This window comes from Haemaphysalis longicornis, unplaced genomic scaffold, assembly GCF_048455015.1.
Source record: "Haemaphysalis longicornis isolate Haplotype H1 unplaced genomic scaffold, Haemaphysalis longicornis Haplotype H1 scaffold_12, whole genome shotgun sequence".
Classification (NCBI taxonomy): domain Eukaryota; kingdom Metazoa; phylum Arthropoda; class Arachnida; order Ixodida; family Ixodidae; genus Haemaphysalis; species Haemaphysalis longicornis.
The window spans coordinates 89,185,558-89,211,304 of record NW_027526225.1 but is presented as its reverse complement, the minus strand read 5'-3'; the positions used below and the strand labels follow the sequence as shown (position 1 = coordinate 89,211,304).

The 25,747-nt window shown below is 45.8% G+C and overlaps 1 protein-coding gene across 1 annotated transcript in view; it reads left to right on the top strand.

Annotated features, from left to right (window-relative positions):
* Nucleotides 1-25,122, top strand: part of LOC144162964 (deubiquitinating protein VCPIP1-like) — a 39,094-nt gene extending 13,972 nt beyond the window's left edge. The window contains exons 4-16 of the mRNA XM_077693707.1: nucleotides 1,163-1,493; nucleotides 1,955-2,197; nucleotides 3,588-3,803; nucleotides 6,047-6,134; nucleotides 8,157-8,300; nucleotides 9,282-9,415; nucleotides 12,224-12,432; nucleotides 13,161-13,421; nucleotides 15,724-15,946; nucleotides 17,305-17,373; nucleotides 19,868-20,079; nucleotides 22,322-22,720; nucleotides 24,558-25,122. Coding sequence (XP_077549833.1) covers nucleotides 1,163-1,493; nucleotides 1,955-2,197; nucleotides 3,588-3,803; nucleotides 6,047-6,134; nucleotides 8,157-8,300; nucleotides 9,282-9,415; nucleotides 12,224-12,432; nucleotides 13,161-13,421; nucleotides 15,724-15,946; nucleotides 17,305-17,373; nucleotides 19,868-20,079; nucleotides 22,322-22,720; nucleotides 24,558-24,635 — 2,607 coding nt within the window. The 3' untranslated portion in view covers nucleotides 24,636-25,122. The remainder of the gene's footprint in view (nucleotides 1-1,162; nucleotides 1,494-1,954; nucleotides 2,198-3,587; nucleotides 3,804-6,046; nucleotides 6,135-8,156; nucleotides 8,301-9,281; nucleotides 9,416-12,223; nucleotides 12,433-13,160; nucleotides 13,422-15,723; nucleotides 15,947-17,304; nucleotides 17,374-19,867; nucleotides 20,080-22,321; nucleotides 22,721-24,557) is intronic.
* The last annotated feature ends 625 nt before the right edge of the window (nucleotides 25,123-25,747 follow it).

Genomic DNA, 25,747 nt, shown 5'->3' with positions numbered 1-25,747 from the left:
GTTGCTAGGGGGTATGCGCTCACGAGCATTTGCACTTTCTTGGTATTTTTTCCTGCAACGGTGAACTTGCAGCTTCTACGAAAGCTCCACTGTTTATACAATGTTGCTCAATTTGGAAGGACTCTCTTAGGCCAGCGGGTGTAGCCCAAAACAATCCATTCCTGTTTGAACCAGTATTGTTTGAACCCATTCCCGAAACTCTCTTCCCGTTTGACATGTCCCATGTGTGCCGTTCTCGAAACTACCTGGGGCGGTATTCTCGCCACTGTCCCTTTTGAAAACGTCCCTTTTGAGTCCCTTTCATCGTGACGTTCTTCCGGTTAAGCAGTGGGCGTTGGCAGTGGGTTTGTTGCGCTTGCATTACGTCACTTCCGGTTGTTTGCTTTTAGCCAATGAGGGCTCGCCAAAAGGGACACTTTTGAAAAGGACGCAAAAGGGACAAAACTCGAGAATACCGCCCCTGTTGGTTGCTGGAGTTTGGTAGTTCGAGGTGAGAATGCAGGACTCGTGGACGCACTGATGGAACACAAAGGAAGGTACTTTATTATGAACTAGCCGGAAGGTGACCGGCATTGTCCATGCTTAAGTGCGCCTTGTAGCTCCAGGCCCGCACTAGTAAGTCACGCGAGTCACTATTGAAGTGGACCCTACCAGGTGGCGGTACTTGTCTGCTTGGGGCTTGACGGAGCACCGTACATTACACTACCTTCAAGTTCGGGCGCTTCCCTTTTCAACCAGCTCCCAAAAAGCCCTTAATTCCAATTTGAACTCGTATCGTTTTAACCCATTCAAATTTCTGAAAATATGCATTACCGTTTTTAATGTGTTCCCCAAAATGTGCATCCATGGAACGGACCATTCATTACTGTAAAAACTTCTAATTTATCTTGAATTGAGCATATGGCCGATATTGCTGGCCAATAAAAGTTTGCAAATGCCTGAAGCCAATACTGTGCTCTTGAAGCTTTTCGAAGAAGGAAATGCTGTTGCATTTCTCGTTCGTCTGGCTTCTGTACAGGATCAAGAAAGTTTGTTCGTTCATGGCTCTCCTCAGAAAAGCACCAATCATGATGAAGCGAAATTATGCTCTCGAAAGACTTTGAGAGCAGGGTGTGCCACAGGGATTGGTTCTATGCCCTTCGCTTTTGAATCTGGTCTGCAGGAGCTGCTGAAGGACTTTGTGGACGAGCAGGAGTGGCCGTCCATCATAGCGGAGTGCGACCCCGAGTTCCTGCCGCCCGAGGGGGAGCTGCTGGGCCTGCGCAACATCCACGTGTTCAGCCTGGCCAATGTGCTGCGGCGGCCCATCATCCTGCTCGACTCGCTGGCCGGCATGCAGAGCCCTGGTGACTATGCCGCCCTCTTCCTGCCCTGCCTGGTGGCACCCGAAAGCTGCCGGGGGGGCCCCCTCAACCGCCGGAACCCGCCCCTCTGCCTTTCCTGGAGTTCCTCGGGCCGCAACCACTATATCCCACTTGTCGGCGTGCGCATGGGTGAGTTAGTGGCTGGCTGATGTACCGTAGTGTTGTACTGTACTAGAAGAGAGAGGTGTGTCATTCGGGGCTGATTAGGGGGGTCCCTTTTGCGATGAAAATTTCTGCTGCGGAGCCCTTGTTGTAAGCAGCACCCCTGGTGGCCACTGCTTACCAGTTGGTTTCAGAAGTTTTGTTTGCTAAATTAATCCTTATTAATTGCCCTAAATAGTCTTATTTCTTTATTTAATGATATAAAGTTTTATAAGCCTGTCAAATAACTGTTTAGTTTGCTTTAAAAACTTATAGATGGCGCTGGCTGCAACAGGGGTTCTCTGGGGAATCCCTGCGCTCCATAAAATATTTTCATCGGAAAAGGGACCTGCGCTTTCTATTGGTTTTTTCCCCTGAACAACACACCTTACCTTCTAGTACACCGTAGTAGTGTCGAGCTCTGAGCTCTTCATTCCCCGTTGTTCTAGGGGATAAGCTTCCCCAGCTTCCCCGGTCGCTGCTGCCCAAGGCGTGGGGCGTGCCCCAGAGCCTGGTGGATTCGTACATGGACTTTGACGCCAACGGCTGCTGCACGGTGGGCGGGGATTACCAACTATCGGAGGCCTACCTACTGCGCCTGACGGCCGCCATGGACGAGGTCTTCCAGCTCAAGTACGGCGTGCACCCAACACTCGTCGCCGACGTCCACCACTACGTCTACAAGCGCACCGGTGAGGTTTTGAACGCGTGAGTGTTTATGGGTGTACGAGGAAGCCCATCTGTCTTGTCACACTTTTGCCCCATGAGACAAGCCTAATAACGATATGACCTGGGGCTTGGGTGGGTATTTTCGTATATATGGCTGCTTACATTGCCCGTTGAAAATTGTCTTCCCAGCAATGCGTTTGTGTAAAGTACATAGTGAAACAGACTTCAAAGCAGCTTGGTGTTTAGTTGAGCGGTGTGTGCTTGCACATTGTCTGATGATTCTCTCTGCAGAGTTTTTGAAATTTCATTTTTTCCTATTTTAAAAAATAATAAGAGTATAATATAATAAGAGTGCACACCATTTATAAAATCACTTTACTGATGAAACTGCCTTTCTTTCGCACGGAATGGTCCTGTATGTTTTTTCTGGTTGAACAGCTTCGGTGCATGCGACAATGCGCACTTCTCCACGTTGTCTAACTCTTCGTTACCACGCCTATTGAAATCAGTCACCGGTGATCGATGCTTGGTATCGCCGGTTTCGACAAGTTGTGGTTGTTTCTAATGCACCTAACATACCCCAGTGGTTAATGTAGGCACTGCACTTTTAGAATCAGTTTAAATTTTCCCACTCCGGCATTGAGATTTTTGATAGCGTTTCTAGCGACCGGAGGTGTGTGTGTTGTTGCAAAAGAAGGCATGGCTGCTGTGCTTGACAATAAAGCATGCCACTCATGGTTATGCTGCATTACCATCAAAGGTTCTTGATCAGAAGGCTCCCAGCAAGTGCTATATCAAATTGTGTTGTCAGCTTTGTAATTCGACAGCATTGAGGGGTGATAATTACCTGAAAACGACACCAACTGTTTACTAGATGGCATTTTCAGGCAACTTCCAGCAGTTTTGGTTTCATTTTTGCGTTGCGGAATTCATATTTGGTGTTGCTACGCAGTTACCAAACTTCAGGCTGATTTGCCATGGCACTTTTGTCGCCTGTTACAGTTCCCCAAAAAAAAGCGTGCCGTTCGTAATTGCGCTTCACGTATGCCTTATGTAGTAGTAGCTCCAGCTGAAGTAAAACAATAACACCGAGTCATTGGATATCAGTTCAGAGAAGGAGAGGGAGAGCGCTTCATATCGGCCTTGCACACCACCAGCTGTTCACTGGCAAATTTCGTATCTGTACGAGGGCATTTCAGGATGTCTAGTTTTGCTTCTTAGTGCAACTGTCTTTTCTGACAAAGGCTACAACAGTTTTCATACTGTTTCTTCTCAAAAATGTTCAAACCTTTTTTCAGCCCATGAACAAGAACTGAAGGGGCGTCGTCAATTCTCAGTCGTTAATATCTCTTCACCCCACCATACCTCCACAGCTAGTGCCTGCAATAGTTTGTTTTCCCCCTGTGCACGCAGGCGTGGTGGGCATCCACCCCTCGCTGGTGGTGCGGGCGACCCAGCGGGCGGTGCAAGAACGCCGCCTGTACCGCTGCCTGACGTGCAACGCGGTGTGCGAGCACCACGTCTCTCCCGAGTGGTTCCGGCCGGGGGGACTGCTGTACACGGCCGCCGTCAAGATGAACGGGGGCTCGGCACTCCAGCCCGACAAGCTGTACCCGTTCGTCAAGTATGGTACGTACCGTTGCGGGTCTGCGGCGGTATCCGGTCGAAGTTTGCTAGTGGTTTCCACCCGCTGCCTACAGTTCTGTGCATGACTTTCTTGTAACGCTCCGATCGAGCGTTGTAACTTTTATTTTGCAAGCATTACCTGCCACGGGGCTCAGTGGCTAAGACGTTTGTGCTGCTGAGCCCTAGGATGCAGGCTCAGTCCCAGGCGCAGTGGCTGTTTTTCAGATGGAAGCGAAAAGTGAAAACGTCTGTGTGTCGAGGTTTTGGCACATGTTAACTCTTTCGGGACCGCTGCAAAAAGTGATGAAAAATGGAGGTCTTGGTACAAATTTTTTATTACACAAAGCAAAGGCACCATCCTGCCTTAGCATATACCAAAATGCAGCTAATTATATGTTCTTTGACATACAATACCAAGTTTTACTTCAACACTGACGATAGAACCATGAAAAAATCTGAAAGTAAGAACTTCGTAAAAAAACTAAAGAAAAATATGGAAAAAAGCTTAAATATAAAAACATTAAAAAAGAACAAAATTATTTCAGGATATACAAAATCTAACACAATGCTTTGTTTCTTTATCACAAAAGTTTGATGTGGCTAGGTGTAACTGGTTTTTTGTTTTGTGTGTGATCTCTTTGGCACTAAGGCCATGGCTACTGCGTCGCCCAGGTACACGCCTGGCTCTTGTCTCGGCGAAAACTTGATCCGTTTCTGCGCTGGTGGCAGGAGATCACCACCATAGGTAGTTAACACCCTAGCGAATAAATATAAACCAGCCAGAACATATTTCGAGCGCACAAAGCTACTCCAGAACCAATTGAAACCGAAACCAACACCCACCTTTGAGCGCGATTTGATGTTCCAAGCTGATCGACACCCGAATCCTCACTCGAGCTGAAATCCGTTCTCTAAAGCCGCATTCCGACTTTTCACTGCCACTCTCATCGTTAAAATCAACAGTAGAAGGCGAAGATATGCGAGACGAGACGAGGCGGATTTCTTATCGCGCTCGCGCGAGTATGACACCATGTTTGTTTACATTCGAAACCACTGCCCGTCAGAATAAAATATCTGATGCGTTGCCACCTGGCGATAAAAAAAGAAACTTCACAGAAGAGAAAATTCCAGTTTTCAAACTATCTCTTAGATGTCGCTAGGTGTGCCATCGAGCGAAAATTTGTATTCTGCAGGCTCGCGAAACCATCGATCATATGTGATCGATGGCCTATGGAGCGGTCCCGAAAGAGTTAAAGGTACACCCGGTGGTCAAAATTTATCCCGAGCCCTCCACTACAGTGCACTTCAAAGGCCAACTGTAGCTTTGGCGTGTTGAACCCCCCAATTAGTTATCTTGCAAGCGTTGTGTTTCTGTTTTCTAGAGTAGCAGTCGTTTTGGTTTTCAGTAGATGGGGAAGTACTTTCCTGGCCTGCTTTAACCCCCTCTGCTGTAAGTAAGGGAATCATTAGGATTTCAGGAGTATTTCAGTGCTAACATCTCCACCGTGGCCCCACACCTCATCGCAGCATTTCTCTTTGTGCTTTCCACAGAGTGCGTGTGTGAAACTGTTGATTTCAAACCTGGTTATTCAAATTGTTCATTATAATGGGTAGTCTAAACATAGCCGTGGAAAGTGCTTGTATTCAGTATGTTTTGCACCTTGGATTAACTGTTGTATTGAACTATTTTCGGACTTTCATTGGATTCAGTATGCACGGGTTCAACTATAGCATAAAATTTGTGCTGAAACGAAAATTGGCATAACCGTTTGCATGTGACCGGGGCAGCCATGTAATGCCTGCTAAGTATGGCACACAAGAGTTCACTTCCTCTAAGGAGGTTTTCGAGTACATCTGTTGTGCGAAAGCCCTAAAGTGATGTTCTACAGCCCCTTTCAAAACGGCGATAAGGTAGTCTTCATTTCTTACCATATTTGTGCACACATAATTTGCAGGTGTGGTTCCCTCTCAAAAAGGAAAGGGTGCTGGTTATAATGTGGGTACACACAGTACTCTTTGCGCAAGGCTTTTCGAGGGCAGTTCAGAAACGATTGGCTTCTTATTCAGTTGGCAGTCACTTAAACTTGGAAAGTATTGCCAAGTCTCTTGTCACTTGGTTGTGTAGGTGGCAGAGATTCCAGCTTTTTGCCTGGCCGGGAAAGAGTTCATTGCATCTAGAGGTTATTGCAAGAGGCTATTGCATCCTGTTCACCGGTCAGCTTGTAACTTTTGTCTCTTCCTCGCAGGCGTGACGTGCTGGTATAACCGGGAAAAGGACGAGCTGATACCAGTCATCTCTAAGAATTCCCTGGAATGCTGCAGCTGGTGTCAGAGGTGAGTCTGTTCGCCCCAGTCACACGTGTAGACAGTACACTGCAACCAAAGCGCTTGCAAGGTTGTAACATGACGTCTCATTCGTTGTACGTCTTTATGGTGTAGTAGGCACTCATGAACTCTGCCTTTCCTCGGTGGTTTCAAGTGTGCGCATCTTCAAGGGAACTCCTCAAGTGTGCGTGGTGCACCTGACAAACTCTGAGCACGCTATCAACACCACAGTTTATGTGAAATGCACAGGGAAATAGCATGAAACGGCAATGAATGTCAGTGCAAAGAATGAGGGAAATGAAGGTAATGTAGTGTTGAAACAAAGCTCTGTAGTAGATATTGTACCAGCTGAAAATTAGCTGGAAAAGTCAAGTTGAGCTAGTCAACTGATGAGCCTGGCAGACAATACTTTAACTGCATGAGGAACAGAGTACATACTACAGTGTAAGTCGGAATATAGGTCGAGCCGGAATACAGTCTACGCTCGTTACAGCGGATCCGGCGACAACGGACTTTCGGTTACAACAGACCATTTCTGTTGGTTTGTCTGGTCCCCATGCATTTTAAATGGAGTCCACTCCGCTCACAACGGACCCGGCTAGAGCAGACTATCGGCTACAACAGACTAAATTTTAGGCGAAAATTGTTTCGACTGGACGTTTACAGCGGACTTCCGCGGGGCCGGCCCCCGATGTGCTTTTTATTTGTTTATTTTGGCAAGAAAACTATTATGTCTGGCAACATTGCTGGCAGCCGGGTCGTTGGCGCAGCCAAGCCAAGCCAGTGGCTTTTTTTTTGCGACCAGCGGCATAAGCGGCAGGGTAGCTGATTTCACTATCGGATAAATTAAGCGTAATTAACGCTGTTGAACATGGGGAAAAAACAGGCTGACATCGCCAGAAGTACAGGCCTGTCTAAGCAGAGTGTCTGCTCTACCGTCAAGAACAAGGCCGCTGCCGATAAACGCGACTCCGGTGAGATTGAAAACAGGGCTATCGAATACTCGAAGTGGTGCACTCGGAGGCGAGTCTGCCCTCGTCAGTTTTTTTTATGTAATAAAAAACTCGGGTTCAGTGAAGTTTGGTTTTTATTATTCCCACGCATGCATCATTCCCGTTCCGTTCGGTGAAAAAGGTAAGAAATGCCTCAAGTAGGGGTTGTTCCCCATTCATTGTGTGCAATCTGCCGGTAGCCGTGCGCAGTCCAACTGGTCTAACTTTCGATTTTACAGCTGTCCGTCATCAGATTATTTCATTACAGTTGTTTCAATGACCAGAATAAAATCGCAAGAAATGTGGAAGCTGCCTTGAGGGAACGTCAGGCAGCGATCCGATTTGTTTGACGAACGGTTTCGGGAAAACCTGCCTCGTCGTGAGGGGATTTGAAAAAGCCTAGCTAATGCTGATGGACACGACTGATGTTTTATAGCTGGTTTATAATTGCGCCTAGTTATATTCTTGCTTTATTTGCTCAGCTTATCTTGCGTCTTTACACGTTTGACCGCATTGGCTAGGCCTTTTCGAAGTGCCGGCGCTAAGCTTTGGAAACGGTGTTTACGCGATTCTTTGCCCTCGCGCGAACACTGTGCAGAGGTGCTGCAGGAGTGTAGAAAGAACAAAGTATGTACTGTGCATGCAATATCAATCAAAGTACCCACTGTAAGGCTTATCCGTTTTTTTTCCGGAGTCAGAGGGTCCGTTGTAACGAGTGTAGACTGTATATGTCAAACCCCTTACCTTGAGGCCGAAAAAAGGAAAAAAAATTAAGCTAATCTCCTGTATATAGGTTGAGGGGTGACTTTTCAACAAAAGTTTTAGTGAAAAATCTCGACCTTTATTCCGACTTAACGGTATCTACCAGATGGGGAGCATAAGAGCACTCTAGGGCCAATAAACAAGTCTGGTGGAAGGGAGATATGGCAGTTCATTCTGCCTCGTGATGATGGTGGTTACGTTAAGCATTGGCCTACCTCATCGTGACTTGTGGCTTGGCTGCTTGTGGCTGCAAACGACTTGTCTTATACCCACGCAGTGCCCACGTTCGACACCTCCGGGGAGACGGTACCCTGGAGCTCCGAAACGGAGACCGCACCCGCACGCCGTCCAACTCCAACTACTGCAGCTGCGGTTACAAGCACTACTGGGACGGCAAGGAGTACGACACCCTGCCGCAACAGTGAGTTGGCCCTCCTCCTGCTTTGCGCAAAGTTTAGAGCTCAAAGAGGCACACCCAGCTGCCATCCGCTCATGAATTTTAGCGCAATGTGGTATTTGGTTCTTCAGCGCACCATACGTGCCACAGTTTGGGCGAGCCAAATCCTGCGGCATTTTATTGTGTTAGCTTCCGTCAAATCGTTTGAGATCTTTCATCACTGGTGATCGATTTGGATGGGTGTGGCAGAGAAAGAGTTACCGTATTTTCGCGCGTATAACGAGCCCCGGCATATAACCTGCACCACCAGTTTTTGTCGATTAAAAAAAAATTGTATACTTGCGTATTGCCTGCATATTTTATATGTAAAAGGATGGACCAAAGCTACTACGCAAGCAACATTACACATTTGTTTAGGCAAAAGAAACTTACCTAGCTATGTAACTAGATGACTTGCAGCATACATTTTTTTCAGGTTGAGCTTAGTGTTATTATTGAGCTGCATGTGCAAAATAAGCACTGTCAATGAGATAACAGTGGCTGAGTCGCTATTACTGCTGTAGGGGCATCACGGCCCAACACACCTTGCAGTGAAACTGCACCAAAGGAAATTACCTCGCATATAATCCGCACCTCTATTTCACCCCTGCATTTTCGCATATTTGGTGCGGGTTATACGCGCGAAAATACGGTAACTCAACCTCACTGTAGCAGCTACTAAATTGTGCTCGGTGTTTCGTGAAGTGGAAATAATTTGATTTTTTGTTGAACTGGAACTTCTTGTAGGACTTCTCGAAGGACAACAACAAAAAGGATACATTTGTGGAATAATACTTTTGTGCTGCTTTACACCGTGTCATATGTTCCCTTTTTGGCTGCGATTTTCTCACGCATCGTGTGTGTACAGTGGCCGTGAGCTCTTGTTGTTGCGTTTGTGAGTTTGTGAGGACGCTGGGAGTGGTCGGGTTGGGTTGTGCCACCGAGTTCCTTGTTTCCCCCTGCCAGGATCACCGTGTCGCTGGAGTGGAACGCCAAGGTGGTGAAGGACACCGTGTACTGGTTCCAGCACGAGAGCGACGCCACGCTCAACAGCAACGTCTACACAGTGGCCTCGGAAGTTGTCAACAAACACTTCCCGGGTTCGTGATTCTTCGTTTTTAAGGGCATCAGCATTTCTATGTGGGTCAAATGAGGGAAATCTGTCTGCCTATACAGTAGGCTCTCGATAAGCAGAAATTCATGGGGCTGAAAAAATTAGTTCCATTTAACAGGAGTTCCATCTACTTACTGCAAGAGATGTGCAGTGGTGCAAATTATAGTGTGTACACTCTCTTCATATTTCATGGAATGGAACTCTAAGCACTGGAAGGTGAATGTAGCAGATAGTTTTTCAGAAAGCAAGAAAACTACGAGATTTAGGCACAGCATTCACAAAGTTTATTTGGCAACAATTAGTCAATGTGCACTAAAAAATGCATAACTTTTTTTTTTTTTTTTTTTTTTTTTTTTTAAGCCCTTGCAACTGCATATTCTGGATCAGCATCTTCAGCAGTTGATGCTCATGGCAGTAGGCCTGACAAGAAGTTTCATTTTCGGTTCTGTTTACACGGTGACGTGGAAATTTTAGTTTCGATTACCCAAAGTTTTTTTAATGTTATCTGAGTACAAAACCAGCCAACTTACAGGCTACTGTTCCGTTTAAGCGATTTCCATTTATCGAGATTCTACTTACTCGGGGGACAACTTTCTGGGCTAATGCAGTCAAGGCTACAGATCTGAAACTTGCCGTTTCGCTGCGCAGCTGAGAGTAGTTGAACAAAAATAATCAGTAATAAATGCAACCTAAGCAATTCAAAAAGATATAGCTTTTATTTTTTAGCCTTGGATAGACAGTGGCACTAAATTATTAGTGAGAATGAGTGAAACAGAAAGCATTGTTTTAGATTTTTGGGTTTTTTGTTTCCAGTGTTCGCCACTGGCATCGCATAGGTTCTCTTCACGAAAAAAAAAAACAAACAAAAAAACATGGCATTTTTGGCGACGGCAGCTTTGTTTCCCTACGATAGCTTGTGATCTAATTCGCGCATAGGATTTTTAAGAAGCTTGAGGACCAAAAATTATCAAAGCAGACGAGGCAAGTTCTCTGCACACCATGTATGGCCCAAGTGAGGCTGATGCAACCGGGACTTTCCGCTGTTTATACATTTAGTTAGCCAGCTTTTTCTCATTTGGCTGTCGCATGGCTCAAGGCAGAGGTTCCGCGTGGGACCCTGAAGTCTCAAAACGTAAAACGTTTGGAGACTGGAAGATTACCTGAAGTTACCAGAAAGATGAGTGCTGTGGTGTGATAGTTTTCACCCTCCAACACTCAAAGCAATCCAAATGGGATTTGACTTCGCGCCGTAGTGTGTGAGTGCTGCTCTTTCAGTATGCTGCGTCCACTATATTTAGGCACGCTAAACAGTGAGCAGCACTGCTGTTTTTAGGTCAAGAAGAGTTTACATATCAGTGCATGCCCTCAAAACTGCAGCTCTGACACAATTGACGTCATTGGTTCAGAGTTCGATGGTCCGAGTTCTCCAGTCAAAGCATTGGCTTGTGCTTAGAAACAAATGAAGCGTAGCGAAGGAGACGCCAATATGCCTACATGTTCGGTGATTGCGGTTCATTGCACTCAACCACGGAGCTCATGCAAAGAAATGGACTGAAGCAAAGGTGTATCTGTTGCACTGAAACTGAAACCAGTTTATCAGGAACTACTTTGGCACAGTAACACGAAACAACTAGCTCCAGTGCCACAGAAAGTTGTCCCCAAGTATACAACGCCGCAACAGGGAAGCACTTTTGCTTTGTCTCAGTGCCCTTCCCCGGTTAGTGTACGGGGTAGCATGAGTGAGGGCGGGCAAAATTGTCGGAGCAGATTGGAACTTTTGAAAACGAGTTTGTTTGACTCGTATTCGAAGTCCTAGCGAAGGTGCTAAACTCGAGTGGAGTACAAGCGAAGAACGGCAGTAGCTCATTTGTATAGTGTGGCACTCCGCTGAAGTGATGGACCAAGATGTCAAGCGAGATTGCGCTTAATGCGTATCGTCATCTCTTTCCCACACCTAGTTTGTTTGTCATCGCTGCAGGAATTTATAGCAGATAAAGTGTCAAGAAGTCACATAAACGGCTCGATTTACATTCAAAACACTCGCTGTACGGCACTTATTGCGCTGCGCTGAGTAACCGTTGGCTGCAGTGGTCGGGCTCGGCAGCAACCTCGGTTGTCATTTTTATGTTGTCCCCGAGTATAGTCAAACGTGCCCGGTTTACAGGCTTTTACACACCTTGTGTTTTAAGATTCACCGACAAAATTGATGACTGTTTTTCCTTCATATTTTTTGGGGAAAAATGAGGACAAAGGAGTGATGTGATTTTTTTGGTCTGACTCTAATCATTTATGGATGGATTTAAATGATTTATTGAGTTAGCTGTTTCATCAAGCCTTGTCTGATTCCCCCTTGTTTGTACGTACTCCTATCAAAGGTTTTTTTTTTTTTTTAACGGATGCTTAGAGAGACTGAGGTTGCAGACCAGCGTGAGCTGAAGCTGTTATTAATTTTAAGTGATTGATTTTTTTGACAAGGCATTGATTGATTGATTGAAATTGATTAATTGTAATGCATTGAAATTGAAATCAAAACTGAGGCCCACACCTCGAACATTTCTTTTGGTAAACAACCTAGACACACACACACTGCAGATTTCCTTCTGAGAGCTCATAGAAGCCATTCTAAGAAGCATGGCAATGTGCTCCCACGTTCCATTTAACAGCAGATCGCACTGTACACTGCGGCACACCAAAACTTGGCCGTATGGCAACTTTATGTACCATTAAACAACGCTTATGTCACCAGTGCAACGCTGCAGTCGTACAAGCCACGAAAACTGTGCGTGCCGTGCAGGTGTGTTTGGTGTGGAGCGGCTCCTGCAGCAGGTGGTGGACCAAATCCTGGAGCAGACCCGCTTGCCCGAGGACTCCATGGAGGAGGATAGGCCCGAACCAGAGGACGGGAGTGAGGGGGAGACCAGGCCACGCCTCTGCCGCCAGCCGGGGAGCCGCACCCCGCCTGGAAGCACGGCGCCCTGCAAGTTCATCATCAAGGGATACAAGGTGAACTCAGTGGGCCCATTCTGGCTTGTGGCCTGCTATGGTCGGTAAGGCCACCAGTGGGCCAGAGTGGGCATTGAGGTCACCTTGGTCAGGGACCTGCTCCAGCCTGCGACTTACTGTGGCCAGTGGCCCGTTATGGCCCATGTGGTCACCATGGCTTGTGACTTGTCGTGGCCAGTGTCTTATGACCTGTTCTGGTCGCCCTTCATTGGGGGGCCAAAATGTATCGGATAACTCTCAAGAATTCTGACAGCCACTGCTTAATTCTCTCTGTTGCTACTTGTAGGTCTTTATTAAGCTAGCCATGCTGGTTGTCCATTTGTTTGCTTGTTTGTGTGTGTGTGTGTGGGGGGGGGGGGGGGGGGGGGGTGTAGGATCTGATAACCATAACCTAGGCCTGTTTGGGCGAAATCATGATACGCAGTAAAGAACTCTGGGTAGCCAAAACTCTTTTAGAATGCTCCCCTGACCATGCCATTAAAATTGGGAGTTGATGCTTTGGTATTCAAGTCGGCACTGGAATGGGGTGACAATGCCAGTGTCTTCACAAACCTAGTTTGTTTCACCTACCACCGTTTAAAGCTTGAATACAACCCGCCCCTATAGTTTGGGCCGAGGTATGGATGGGATGTGTTAAACCTTGAATTCGAATTGAGACTCGCACGAGGGGACTGTAAAACCAAGCGTAACATCTGTCCTCTTCCTCCTTCCCTGTTCGCCTTGGCAAGACTCTTCACAAAGAGGAACTCGGAGTGAGTGAGACGGAGCGGCGCCTCCTCAAGCGGATAGAGGGTAGTGCGGCCACATCGCGGCTGAAGCGCTCCAGCAGCTCGCCAGAGAAGGACAACCATCCTTCGGCCGCGTCCGGCGCATCCGTGGCGCCGCTTCCTTCTCCCGCCGTCTCTTCCGCTGGCGCAGCGCCGTCTCAGCCCACCGTGGCCACTGAAAGGCCGAACTTCGTACGAGTGGTCACCTCCGATGGGCGGCAGGTAAGTCTACTTTTCGAGGTGCGTCAAGCAATGGCAATTGGGGTTATCACAAGCGAGCAAACGGAACATGCGAACCAAAGGTTGCATATTTTTTTTCTTTTATGTGTCGAAGTTAGAGGAGAGCAGGGAGCGCGCACTGAGTGGGCTGGCTGATTCAGGCTTTTTTTTTTTTTTTTTTCTTTCTTCCTTGTTCCCGAAAATCGCAGCTGCGCCTGTTGAGCAGCGGACCCGCCAAAAAACCGCACTCTAAGCGGTATTTCGCTTTGGGCAACCACATTATAGTGGTAAGCTAATGCATTGACTTCTATGGGAGGCCTGCCAGTGGCCAGGAAAACCCGTGTTATATCAGGTCCCGCATACAAGCAGTTACATTATACATGGTCTACACTGTACAGTCAAACCTGCGATAACGAAGTCCACAAGTATGAAATTCCCACAGCAACGAAATATTTTCGGATACCCGGCAAACATCCATGGACGGCTACGTATTTCGTATCTCACAGCAGCAAAATGTCTTCAAAAAGCGATCCCACACTAACGAAATTCGCTGCAGGTCCAGTCAGCACTTTACCTACCCATTCGAAGCTTACAGTTGCCAAAAAGTGCTCAAATGCATTTTTTTTTTTTTTTCTTCCCGACTCAAAGTGCATAAACTTCTGCCACCGCATGCTTTCATGGCCGCCGCCATATTCGTCTACAAAAATGACCGTGGAGGTAGCCTTGTGGCGACGCCACCAAGGGGCAAGACGTGGCTACTCATGGCATGGCTTTGGCTTGGGCTGCACTAGTTCGCTACCTCTGACCACCGTGCGTGCATTTGTTCTGTGTGCAGCATTTGGAACGTCTTCTCACAGTAAGGTACCTCCGCCAGCCCAAAAGTGGAAGTTTTATCGCTACAAGCTGAGGTAGCCATCATAGCCCTAGTCAGTGGCCCAAGTGGAGGAAGGGAGGATAGGCGAAAAGCAAAAACGCCCGTGTGTTCGAGATTTCGGCGCACGTTAAAGATCCCCAGGTGGTCAAAATTAATCCGGAGCCCTCCACTACGGCGCGCCTCATCGCCTGCGTTGCGTCGGCGCGTTAAACCCTACAATCAATCAGGAAGGGAGGATAGTGCCGACGAGTTCGCAAAACATAATAACATTGACGGCTGTGGTCTTTCTGGATGTCAACAAAGTGGTGCTCACTTAGTTTTGCAAACGGCCTTGGAACAACGAGGTGACACTGTCTGGCAAATTTTGTCAACAGAGGAAGTTGGGCTTCACTTGCATGCTCGGACATACCCGGTGCTGAAGGCCAAGGAGAAAAACATGCAGAGAAGGCGATCCCGTGGGAAGCTTTGAAAGTGTTTGGCACGATCCCGTCATTCTTAGTGATGGAGGCGAAAAGCGAAAATGCCCGGGTGTTCGAGATTTCGGCGCACGTTAAGGATCCCCAGGTGGTCGAAATTAATCCGGAGCCCTCCTCTACGGCGCACCTCATCGCCTGTGAAGCGTTGGCACATTAAATATCATAATCAATCAATCAAACCATCATTCTTAGGTGCGCACGACGATTAGCAATGAACCACTTTTTGTGTGTAAGCTGAGCTGTGAAGTTGCTGCAAGTTGAGGCTCGCAAAGTAATGTAACTGACTTTCGGAGATAAGTTTTCAGTTTGTGGCCAATTTTTGTGTCGTTTAATGTTTCATTCTCGCGGTAACGAAATTCCCGCAAAAGCCATTTTTTTGGCTTTCCCCGGCAGTTTTGCTATTGCGGAGTTTGACTCTATTCCGAACTATTTGTTCTATGCAAAATTTATTTCTTATATATATGGTCCGTACGCTGAAATTTTTCATGACAGTAACTCAAATAATAAAGTTTTGTCAAAGACCCATGAGCCTCCTTGATGCAAAATAAAGCAGGACTCGATGCAACTGCAGAAGGTACAGCAACATGCTTTTGTTTATTCGTTAATTTATTTATTCATACTGTCAACCCGTAAGGGCCGGTACAGAATTGAAAAATGTTATACAGCACTACAGCACTAGTGTATGCACAGCCTCAAGGGCGGGCAGCTGAAAAATTAACGCGGACTTTGGAAGAAAACACGTGTACAATATCTGGGAAAACATTGTGCTTAATGTGCGAAAATAGATAACTCGTTAAAACACACTGTGTTCATCGATGGTCATAGTAATTGCAAATATGGTCATTCCCGTTGCATGGAGGCCATTGCTATCAACTTGCAACACCAACTGTGACGCAAACTGCACAAGGGAGCCGGACTTGTCTCATCGCTGTTCTTTCCCACGCCCTCGTCACAGGGACAGCTCAGGCCTGGCTCCAACGGTATCAGCCTGGCTGAGCTACAGGCGTGGGTGGTGTCTGAGTTTGGGATCCCGACCCATCGCCAGCTGCTCAAGAGCGGAATCCCGCCACGGGAGATCGTGACCCCAGCGGATGGCGGCCCCCTGCCCCTGGCCCACGGTGACCGGGTCATCGTGGAGGTCGTCGGAAGCGACCCGACCCCGTCTCAAGGAGCCCATGGTTGGTCACCCTTTCCTGTGCTTTTTTAAAAATAATAGCCTTTCTTGGGCTACTCAGACGCGAAAATTCTGGTCGGTCTGTCTGTCTGTCCCTAGCTTCAGCTGCCCGGCAAAAGTTGAAAGAATTCTTGGGCAAAACTTGCATAGGCAAAATATATATATATAGGAATTTATATAGGCAAAACATTTTTGATCTAATAAATCTAAAAAAATGCTCCATGTTTGTGAACATTGTTCACCAAAAAGATAACATTAGGCTTATTTGCGGAAAATTGTCACTACATAACTGTTGTTTGTGGTGTTATGTTAATTATGTTAATGTGGTGTTATGTTAATATGTTATTTCAAAACAATTTTTGACGAAAATTTAGTCTGTTGTAGTAGACAGTCTGCTATAGCCGGGACAATTATGAGTGGAGTGGATTCCACTTAAGGGGGCTCACTGGTCTTTAACCAAAAAAGTTTATTTTTGCAGTTATGATGATGAAAATTTAGGGACACATGTAGTTTCTCATTCTGATTGTAGATATCAAATTTGTTTTTGAGTAAAGTGATTATATTAAAATTTATTTGGATTTTTATATTCGATTTTTTGACAGCCTTTGTAGAAAAACTGCTGGAGGGATGGAGCTAAACAGGGAACCAGTGAACTGTGCACAAATCAAAGAGTGCAATAAGACTAACATTATCATTCTATCTGGTCTGTAGCAGAAGTTACGACCATTTGAAGTTTGGGCTTGAAAGGTGGCAACCAAAAAAACCGGTTTTGCCTCCCAGGCCCACACTTCAAATGGTCGTAACTTCTGCTACAGACCAGATAGAACAATAATGTTAGTCTTATTGCACTCTTTGATTTGTGCACAGTTCACTGGTTGCCTGTTTAGCTGCATCCCTCCAGCAGTTTTTTTACAAAGGCTGTCAAAAAATTGAATATAAAATCCAAATAAATGTGAATATAATCATTTTACTCAAAAACAAATTTGATATCTACAATCAGAATGAGAAACTACATGTGCCCCCCAAATTTTCATCATCATAACTGCAAAAATAAAGTTTTTGATCAAAGACCCATGTGCCCCCTTAAAATGCATGGGGACCAAACAAACCAACGGAAATGGTGTGTTGTAAGCGGAAGTCCGTTGCTGCCGGATCCTCTGTAACGAGCGTAGACTGTACCTTGTACTTTGTGGGTACCAGCACTGGGAACATTTTGAAGCTTTTCTGCCACGAAATTCCCAGAGGTGTCTAGGTCAAAATTACCGCCGTCATCTGCGCTGTTGTGTCAACCGAGGTCTTTCCCACCTCTTCAGCTTTGCTCATTTCTAAAAGTTTCTCTCGCACTCTGCCCATCTCTTGCAGGAGGCCTGTCCAGTGCAGAACCCGCAAGTAATGCTTCTCTGGAGGAGGACATAGCAAGACGCTTGCACAGTGAGTGCCAAGAACCCTTTTCTAACCACTGCCGGTCTCATTCACATGCTGCTGTTTCAGAGACTCGGTTGTAGATGGGCTTGTTCAAGAGTGACGTGATTCCGAGCTTATGCTGGTAACTGGTGCATGCAGATTCTACTGTTTGGAATGTAGCGTTCTCATTGGCTAATTGATTTCTGTTTAACGGAGTTCTGTGGCTTTGCAGCGATGCGTGCCTTATTGGCTGCTGCCGCTTCTTCAGTGGGTCTTGACTGCGTTCATTGTGGTAATCGTCACGCTTTTGATATTCCAGCGCAGATCAAAGGCCTCCCCATGTTACTTTTTGCCCCCAAATCTCATCCTTCCACTAAGTTTTGTGTCTTGCCTTACCTGTCATCTTTTTCCTCGCTAGTTTGAACGTTTGTTTTATTTCCACAAACAAAAGTTTATGGCCAGGACAATAGGGAAAGAGTTGCAATCATGCAACTTGACGGGCCCTACAAATTCATTACGGTTGGAGACAGCCGCGTACGCGCGTAAACAATACAAACCAAAGAAAGGGAAAATGAAAAAGATAGTACGCACTTCTATACAAAAAGGAGGCACAGAAATAATGTTGAGGAAAAAAAAAGAAAACAATTAGAAGGGGTAACACAGAAAAAGGAAGGGGGGGGGGGGTGCTTCAGGGGTGTAGAACAGAAAACAATGCACTACAAGTTCTTGTGTACGCATTAAAAGAAGCAATCCAGACAAATTATATACAGGCGTTCAATGTAACCTTCGGGTTTCATTTTCATGGCATTCAATGCAAACAGCAATAACTCTAAATTGGAAAAAAAGAAGACTAGTTTACACATGTGGAGGCAAAACATTACAAAAAAAAATTCATTTCGTTTCTCTGTTGTTCTTCTACTGACTGCCTTGCACATTGAAAAATCAACCACCGTTGCCTGTAAGAAGTTGGCATGCTGTCTTAGATTTTCATACCAATATATATACTATATATACTAAAGGAAAAACTGTTGCACTAATGCATGTGCTACCACGACAGCTAACAGTGGTCCGTGTGTACGTGGCCTGGCTTGCTACATGGCTTCGTTTCACTCCTGGCAGTGAAACCCGCAATGGGGGAAACATTTTTTTACGCTTGTTCATATTGCATGAATGTTTTGAAAAAAAAAAAAAAAATCCCCGATGAATGCTTTCGACAACTTTCGAGCTTGGTCACAAGCCATGCCAAGCAGAAGTTGAGCAGCTCTCTGCAGTACACTGTGGCACTCTCATTGATGTGCAGCATGAGTGGAAGCTGGTGCCAGGTTTTCCTATTTGTCTCTAGTTCATAGTGGTATGAAACTTTATGGCCTTCCCGTACTTCTCAATGATGTTCCGTACTGGGGCGAAAAATTCCCATTTCTCGGTTCATAAATTCCCTATGTTTAGCATATTTTCCTCGCAGGTTTCTCAAGAATTCCCTGCAAAATTCCCTGCGCTCTCTTTCTTCAGCTGAAAGATCTTTACGTAGATTCCTGTTCAGTCTTCGGCATTAGTCAGTGACACCTATGTCTACTTTACGTTGCTTTCCCGACGCAGACGCCGTTCAGAGAATGAGAGTTTCAGCGTGAACTAAATTCCACTACATCTTCTGCTCACCATCCTTTGACTATGCATTTTACGTTTTGTACCAAACAGCATGCTTACTTTTCATGCTAAAGTTCTAAGTAAAAACTGTTTATATGAAGAAGAACGAGACATTGTTGGGTAATCGAGGTAATTTTAGCTCAGTGCTGGTACTCTGGTGCCATCTCTTGTTGATTGCGAGCACGCGGACTAAGGCACACCCGAAATACTTTTTTGTACATTGCGCAAGAATACATGCAAACAGGCTTCATCCTATCAGCCAGCGCCACTTCACACTTTACTAGCTCTTCCCCATGCAGTGTTCTTTCCTCTATTCTCACTCCTGTTTTATGAACTGTATTCGAAGCGGTCTTGGATTCTTGTGGCTTGCGGGAACACAACTGCGGATATTTGAACATAAATCCGACGAGGTTCTTAAGGGATTTTCCCTAAAGAAAATAAAGTAATAAATTATGCGAAGTCCGGTTACTCACATTATATTTCTTTTTGACTCCGTGACTCCTAAAACTCCCTGCATCTATTAAAAATTCTTTTTTTCCCTTTTGGCCAAAATTACAGCCGAAAATTCCCCTAGAAAGGGAAAATTCCCCACATGGAACACCACTGTTACTTCTTGCCCTCTTCTCTCGTCCGTTGTTTCGTTACTGGGACTCTTCAATTTACAGCCTTGCACTTAACGCAGACTTGTAAGGGAAGCAACCCAGCATTTGTATTTCTCGCGTATTTCTGTGGCACAAAAGTTCTTCGGAATATCCGCGAACTACCTGCAGTGAACCCGAAACTGTAAATCCAAGAGCCCCAGTGTGCGGATTGCTTTCCGCGTTTGTGGAATCGACTGCCGTTGCCCGTCAAGAGTTCCCCCTCCCTCCCCCTGCAGGCCTGATTGCGGAGGCCCAGCAGGCCTCGTCGCTGGATTCCGGCCTGCGGGCACTGCTGTCTCACCTGAAGAGCTCGGACCGGTCAGTGTGGGCGTACGCGCAGGAGAACGCCTGGCTCTTCTGCCGGGGGGGCCTGTTTTACGCGCAGATGCAGCGGGACGTCGGCCTGGTCGACGGCCGCCACTGCCAGCTGCCCCTCATCCCCGAAAAGGTGACAATAGCGGCACGGTCGACTGATAGGCGCAGACTGCGGCCATCTTTGTGTGGCGGGGCAGCACCTGGGAGCTGGGAACAAAGCTGCGCAGAATGGCTCGGGGTCATCATGGAACATAGAGTTCTGGACTTTACAAGAGGACCATAAAATAAAAGCACACGCGGAGCGGTTGGTGCGCTACTAGCAACTGTAAAAAGTTTAATGAACAAGAAAACAATTTGAGGGTGAGTGCGTTGGCACTGTAAGACCTCATTCTACAAGAGACGCTCAAGGGACCTGGGAATCATGTCTCTTGCAACCAAGGTCTCTTGCAACCAAGGTCTCTTGTATGCAATGTTGCTGACATAGCGAACATAAGGAAGCCAACCAAACTGTTTTCGTTCAAAGGTCTCTTATAACCAAGCGTCTCTTGTAGCACAGCCTCTTGTCTCTTGTAACAGAGCCTCTTGTAACAAGGTTTTACTGTACTCCGTCTGTTTTGTTGCTGGCGAGAGAGACAGAGTATCTTAAAACATTTGTACAAATTGATAAGAGACGCACTCTTACTGGGATGTGATAAGTGGTCACAGGAGTGTTTAAATGTTTTCTTGTTGATTAAACTTTTTACAGTTGCTAGTAGCGCATCAAACGTTTCGTGTCCTTTTATTCTATGGTCACCTTGTAAAGTTCAGCGCTCTACGTTTCATGATGTCTCGATACCAACTAGCCCAGCACCAAGCTTCATTGAGGCTCTGGGTCAGTCTTAGTGAGGCTACAGAGACAAAGTTCAAGTCTGGTTCATTAGAAAGACTGCCTTGTCCCGATAACAATGACACCAATTTTGTTCCAAACTCTCTACAACCAAGCTAGATATGATGGGAAATGGAGGATGCAGTGCGGACTCAACAGGCACTGTCTGAAATGTTGGGTCTTTATTGGTGTCATTTGCATTTTTATTGGTGTTGGTCGCTGCCAACCAACCCCACTCGCAGAAACTTGACTGCGCAGTTGTGTGCCTCTGATTCTATTTAATCAGATCACTGGAATGCGAATGCGTAGTTAACACTCTGATTATTGTTTTCTTGTATTTTTCTCTGTTGCATCACCGCTGACGTCATGTAGCATGAATTCAGTACTTGCATTTTTTTTTGAATACTTCTTTGAGTCTGGAATATAGATGAGAATTACCAAAGTTGGTTTGAAATTTGACAGGGTTTTTTTTTTTTTTCTCTGTGCAATTACTGCGTATTTTACTCCACGCCTAGAAGCTTACTTGTGTGAGTGGATTGGTGTCCAGTTGTACTAGCTATGAAATTAGTCTTGTTAATTCTATCTCATTTATTGCGATTTTAGCATTCAGGCAAATTTAAAGGGGCCATGCGTACAAAACACAAGCTTAGTTCATTCGAAAGATTGCCTCGTTAGAATCATACTGACACCACTTTTAACGTAAAATTCGCCTAGATCAGCTACATAATTAGGAAAAAGGGGAATGGCTATGCGATCCACTAGCTTATTCCCTAAAACAGAACCTATGATGTCATATGTGGCAGCTCTGCGATTGGCTGAGGCCGGCAAAAGCAAACGCAAATTAGGCAGGGCTTATAAGCTTGCTGAACAAGCTATTTGCACTTAAATGTAATGCATATTCATTTTATAGCAGTAAGAATGGTGGGATGAAGTTACGAAAGTACACGTAAACATGAAGTACCGATGCGACCGCTGTTGGTACTGGGTGCATTGTGCCTGTTTTAGCTGCACAGCTGACCACCGCTTTGGAGTTGTCTTACAGGAGACTGGCCGATTGGCGTAAGCGACGTTGTCTTGCGTAACCCTGTTTGTCGAGTATACCCCATGTTTCACGAAACAATTACTTTCTACCATAACAAAAACAAGCCAGGTGCAAATAGGTCACAAACAAAGCAAAGGCAGAGAAACGGCCCTTCGCGGTATCGTGGCATCATCTAGGTTGACGGCTGCACGGCGATTCTTGTGATGTCATTGCAGACGTCCCGAAAACACAGGATTTGGCAAGCGAATAAAAATTTTAACTTCAATTTATTAATTTCTCGGTGAATAAAACATCATTTGCTGCCGGACTAGCGCGGGAGGCACTGTACAGCACGAAATATTTCGAATAAAACCAACTTGTTTTTTTTTTTTTTTTTTGTCTGCCTGGCCCCTTTAAAGGTCCTCTTTTTCTATAAAGGTTGCAATTCTAGTTCATTCAGTGTTCCCAACCCGACCCTGCCCCTCGCAGGTGTTCACGTACAATGCGGAACACGACCGGCTGGAGCTGTGCTTCGAGCCGCACGGCCACTTTGCCATCAGCCGCGACGTGGAGGCCAAGATCGCCACCGGCCAGGTCGGCAGCACGGGGCAGCACCGCGAGAGCCCCATCGCGTCCGCCGCGCCTACACCCGCACCGCCCGACGGTTCCACAGTGGCGAAAAAGTTGGACGATATCGCCACGACGAAAAAGGCGACTGCGGCAGGCCGGGAGGTGCGCAAGGGGCCGGGCTTCACGGTGCTCACGCCGCCGGTGCCGAATCCGCAAGAGAAGCTGGTTGAAGCCGTCCGCCGCGACGCAGAAGAGGAGAAGCGGGCAGTTGAGCAACTACAGGCAGTTGTCTCGTTGCTCCAGGAGGTGGAAAACAGGGTAAGTTGGAATTGATTTGATTGACTGTAGGGTTTAACACGCCAATGCTACAGAGGCGATGAGGCGCACCATAGTGGAGGGCTCTGGATTAATTTTGACCACTTGGGGATCTACGCGCGCTGAAATCTCGAATACGCGGGCATTTTGGCTTTTTGCCTTCATCAGAAAAGCGGCCGCCGCGGCCGAGAACCGAACCTGCGTCTTTGGGATTAGAAGCCATAGAAAGGGAAAGAAGGGTTTCCTAAGCTATGGTGAGAAGGAATAGTGAGTGGTCCGTCTAATTTTGGGCGTGCTTAACGCTTTCAGCCCTGAATTTTTTCTTTCTACAGAAAATATTTTTTTCTGTATGTTTTCTTTCATATTTGGACCCTATAAGCTTACAAATGAAAGATTGGCCTTGTGATACAAGTAATTAGTGATTTACAAGCATGATATCTAATCAGGTCGTCAGGCAATTAAAATTTAAAATTACAGCACAGAATTTTGCTGTTTTGCTAAATTTTGGAAAGCACTGATCCAACATACAAGAAATGAAGCTGCTAGTGCAAGTATATTTAGACTTACAGCCATGTCATCAAACTACGACTTTCAGTCCTTGGGTGTCACCCTGATTTGGTCTTCACTGCAATACCTTCCTTTTTCTAGCGTTCAGCTTTAACAAAAAATGAACAATAATAATATCTATCGAAAGAGGCGTCCCTGAAGAACTATTTCCCAGAAAACTAGCAGTTCTGGTTTTGTTCTCAAATTGGTAGAATATTTTTGGTTTATGTCCTACATGGTCGAAAGGTCATGATGTGGACCTTTACTGAGATGCTGTGGCACGTGGTACGCCTTTGTGGAAATGTTTTGCCTTGACAGGCTCTTCCAGGTTGTATTGTAAGACTGCTTCTCTAACATCTGACGTGTGCGGTGGTCTGTCGTACCATTTTTGTTGTCAGCATCCTGTGAAAGCGAAAAGTTCAGAGTAGTATTCCCAGTTTTGCAAGTGGGGACAAGAAATGGATGCTCAGATTTTTGTGGTTACCCTCCTAGTGCTTGTGCACTGGTATAAAAATTGGTAGATTAATCTAATTGTGTCAACTTGTTGCCTGACCAAAATGATTGAGTTGGTTAGTCATTTCATAAAGCAATGTCCTATGCAACTCTGCTGGTAAAATATGCTAGTCTTCAGAGTACACATGGATTTCTTGTGGTTGTACTATGTAGTGCTTGTGCACTAACACGTTCAGGTACCACATTGCCAGTATGCTTCAAGTTTTAGTGACAGCTGAAGCGATTTTTTACTTTATTTGTTGATTCATACCGATTCATTTGATTTGAATTGTTTATTTATTGTCTGTTCTGTCAGGCGTTAGTCGGTTGTACTTTATAGGTACGTGCTGCCTTTATCATGTATTTGTCTACACAAAATAGTACGTTCTGTCATGGACAGATAAAATGGAAACACGGAAATATGAACCAGGGCACACAAAATTGAAAAATACTGTTCGTGCTGTTTGTGGAGGTCAAATAATGGCACATTGATATTTTTGAAAAGTCACATATTCCATCTTCGTTACTGTGACTAAGCCGTGCGTCAATTTGACCTTCGTCGAAAGAAGCCGCACTATTTCTGCGTTCCGGTGCATATATTCGTGACCGCATTTCTTTTTTTCACGACTGTGCATCAGTTTTATGTGGAACATTATGGAAATTTTAGGTGGAACACTGCAAAGTTTGTTTCACCTGGGAGCAGTGAAATGTGGAATGAGTGTACTTTGGCCATTGTTTGCTGTGGTCCGCATGTTCTCGATTTTTGAAGCTTTGCACAATGAAGTGACGTTTATTTTTGCAGGTCGTGAGCGAAATAGGACGCCAGCCCTCCGAACAGAAAAAGGACGACAAAGGCCCCGAGAAGATGGACACTGACTGACCGTCACGTCGTCCACCCCTCGTTTGGCGGAAAAAAGAAAGGAGCAAAGTGCAGTGTTGTGATAGAGACTTTTGTTTTTTACACCAACCTGGAATGTGTACGCGCGTGGCTGTACGTAACGAGCGCGCTTGTAACACCATACCTCGAGGATAGACAACAGTCCAAGTGCTGACGATGACACGGTGATTGCCATGTTTGGAGTATGCGGGGAGTAGAGATGTGGATGGTCGCTCTGCCTATTTATGAATGTCTAGTCTACCAACTCATCGCCAACGACAAGGAGATTAACGAGCAGGCCTTTCGGAGTTCTTTTCCTACGAAGGGGGTTGCGCTTGTGAATATTTCCTATCTGTGCATATTTGTATCTAATATCGCGCTTCAAAGGCTCTAGTTTTTTCAAGTGTACAATAAAATTGAGACGGTTCGCGAGTTCGTTTGCAAAGTGAAGTGTCTGTTTTCGAGGCTGAATAAAATGGTTCATTTTGGGTTTGTGTCTGTGACGTACGCGTGCCACATGGTACGTGATGTGTGCCTGTTGGGCTAAGCGGTCATTAAAGAAAACTGCTAATAAACTGAAAAAGACTGCTTTGTTTGAGTAGAGTACTAGAATAGAATTTTACATATGAATTAGACTTGTTTAGAACTTACTGTATGGTATGCTTGGTTGTAAAATGTTAACTGCTCTGTGCTTGCAATCTGGAACTGTAAAAAAAAAAATGGGCTAAAGGGGTTAAAGGAGCCGTGAAGACAAAATACAAGTTGGGTTTATTAGAAAGACTGCTTAGTCCCGATAACAGATGCCAATATCGTCGCAATCTTCGAACAAATAACGGAGATATTAAAGAAAACGTGTAACGTGTGAAGCAGTCGCGACCCCCCTAGCCAATTTCCCGCAACTTTTCTGTGACGTCACGGAACCTTGTTTGTGCGATTGGCGGCCGCCTAACTGACCTGTCGCGACGACACATGACTGGACATCTGTAATGGGGCCTCTAGTTCCATTTGACCGCATCACTTGAATGCTAACGTGCAGTTAACGCACTGAAAATTATGTTTTATTGTTGACCCGTATGACGCCATTCTTGCTCATAACACGTCATTGTGGCGCAAAA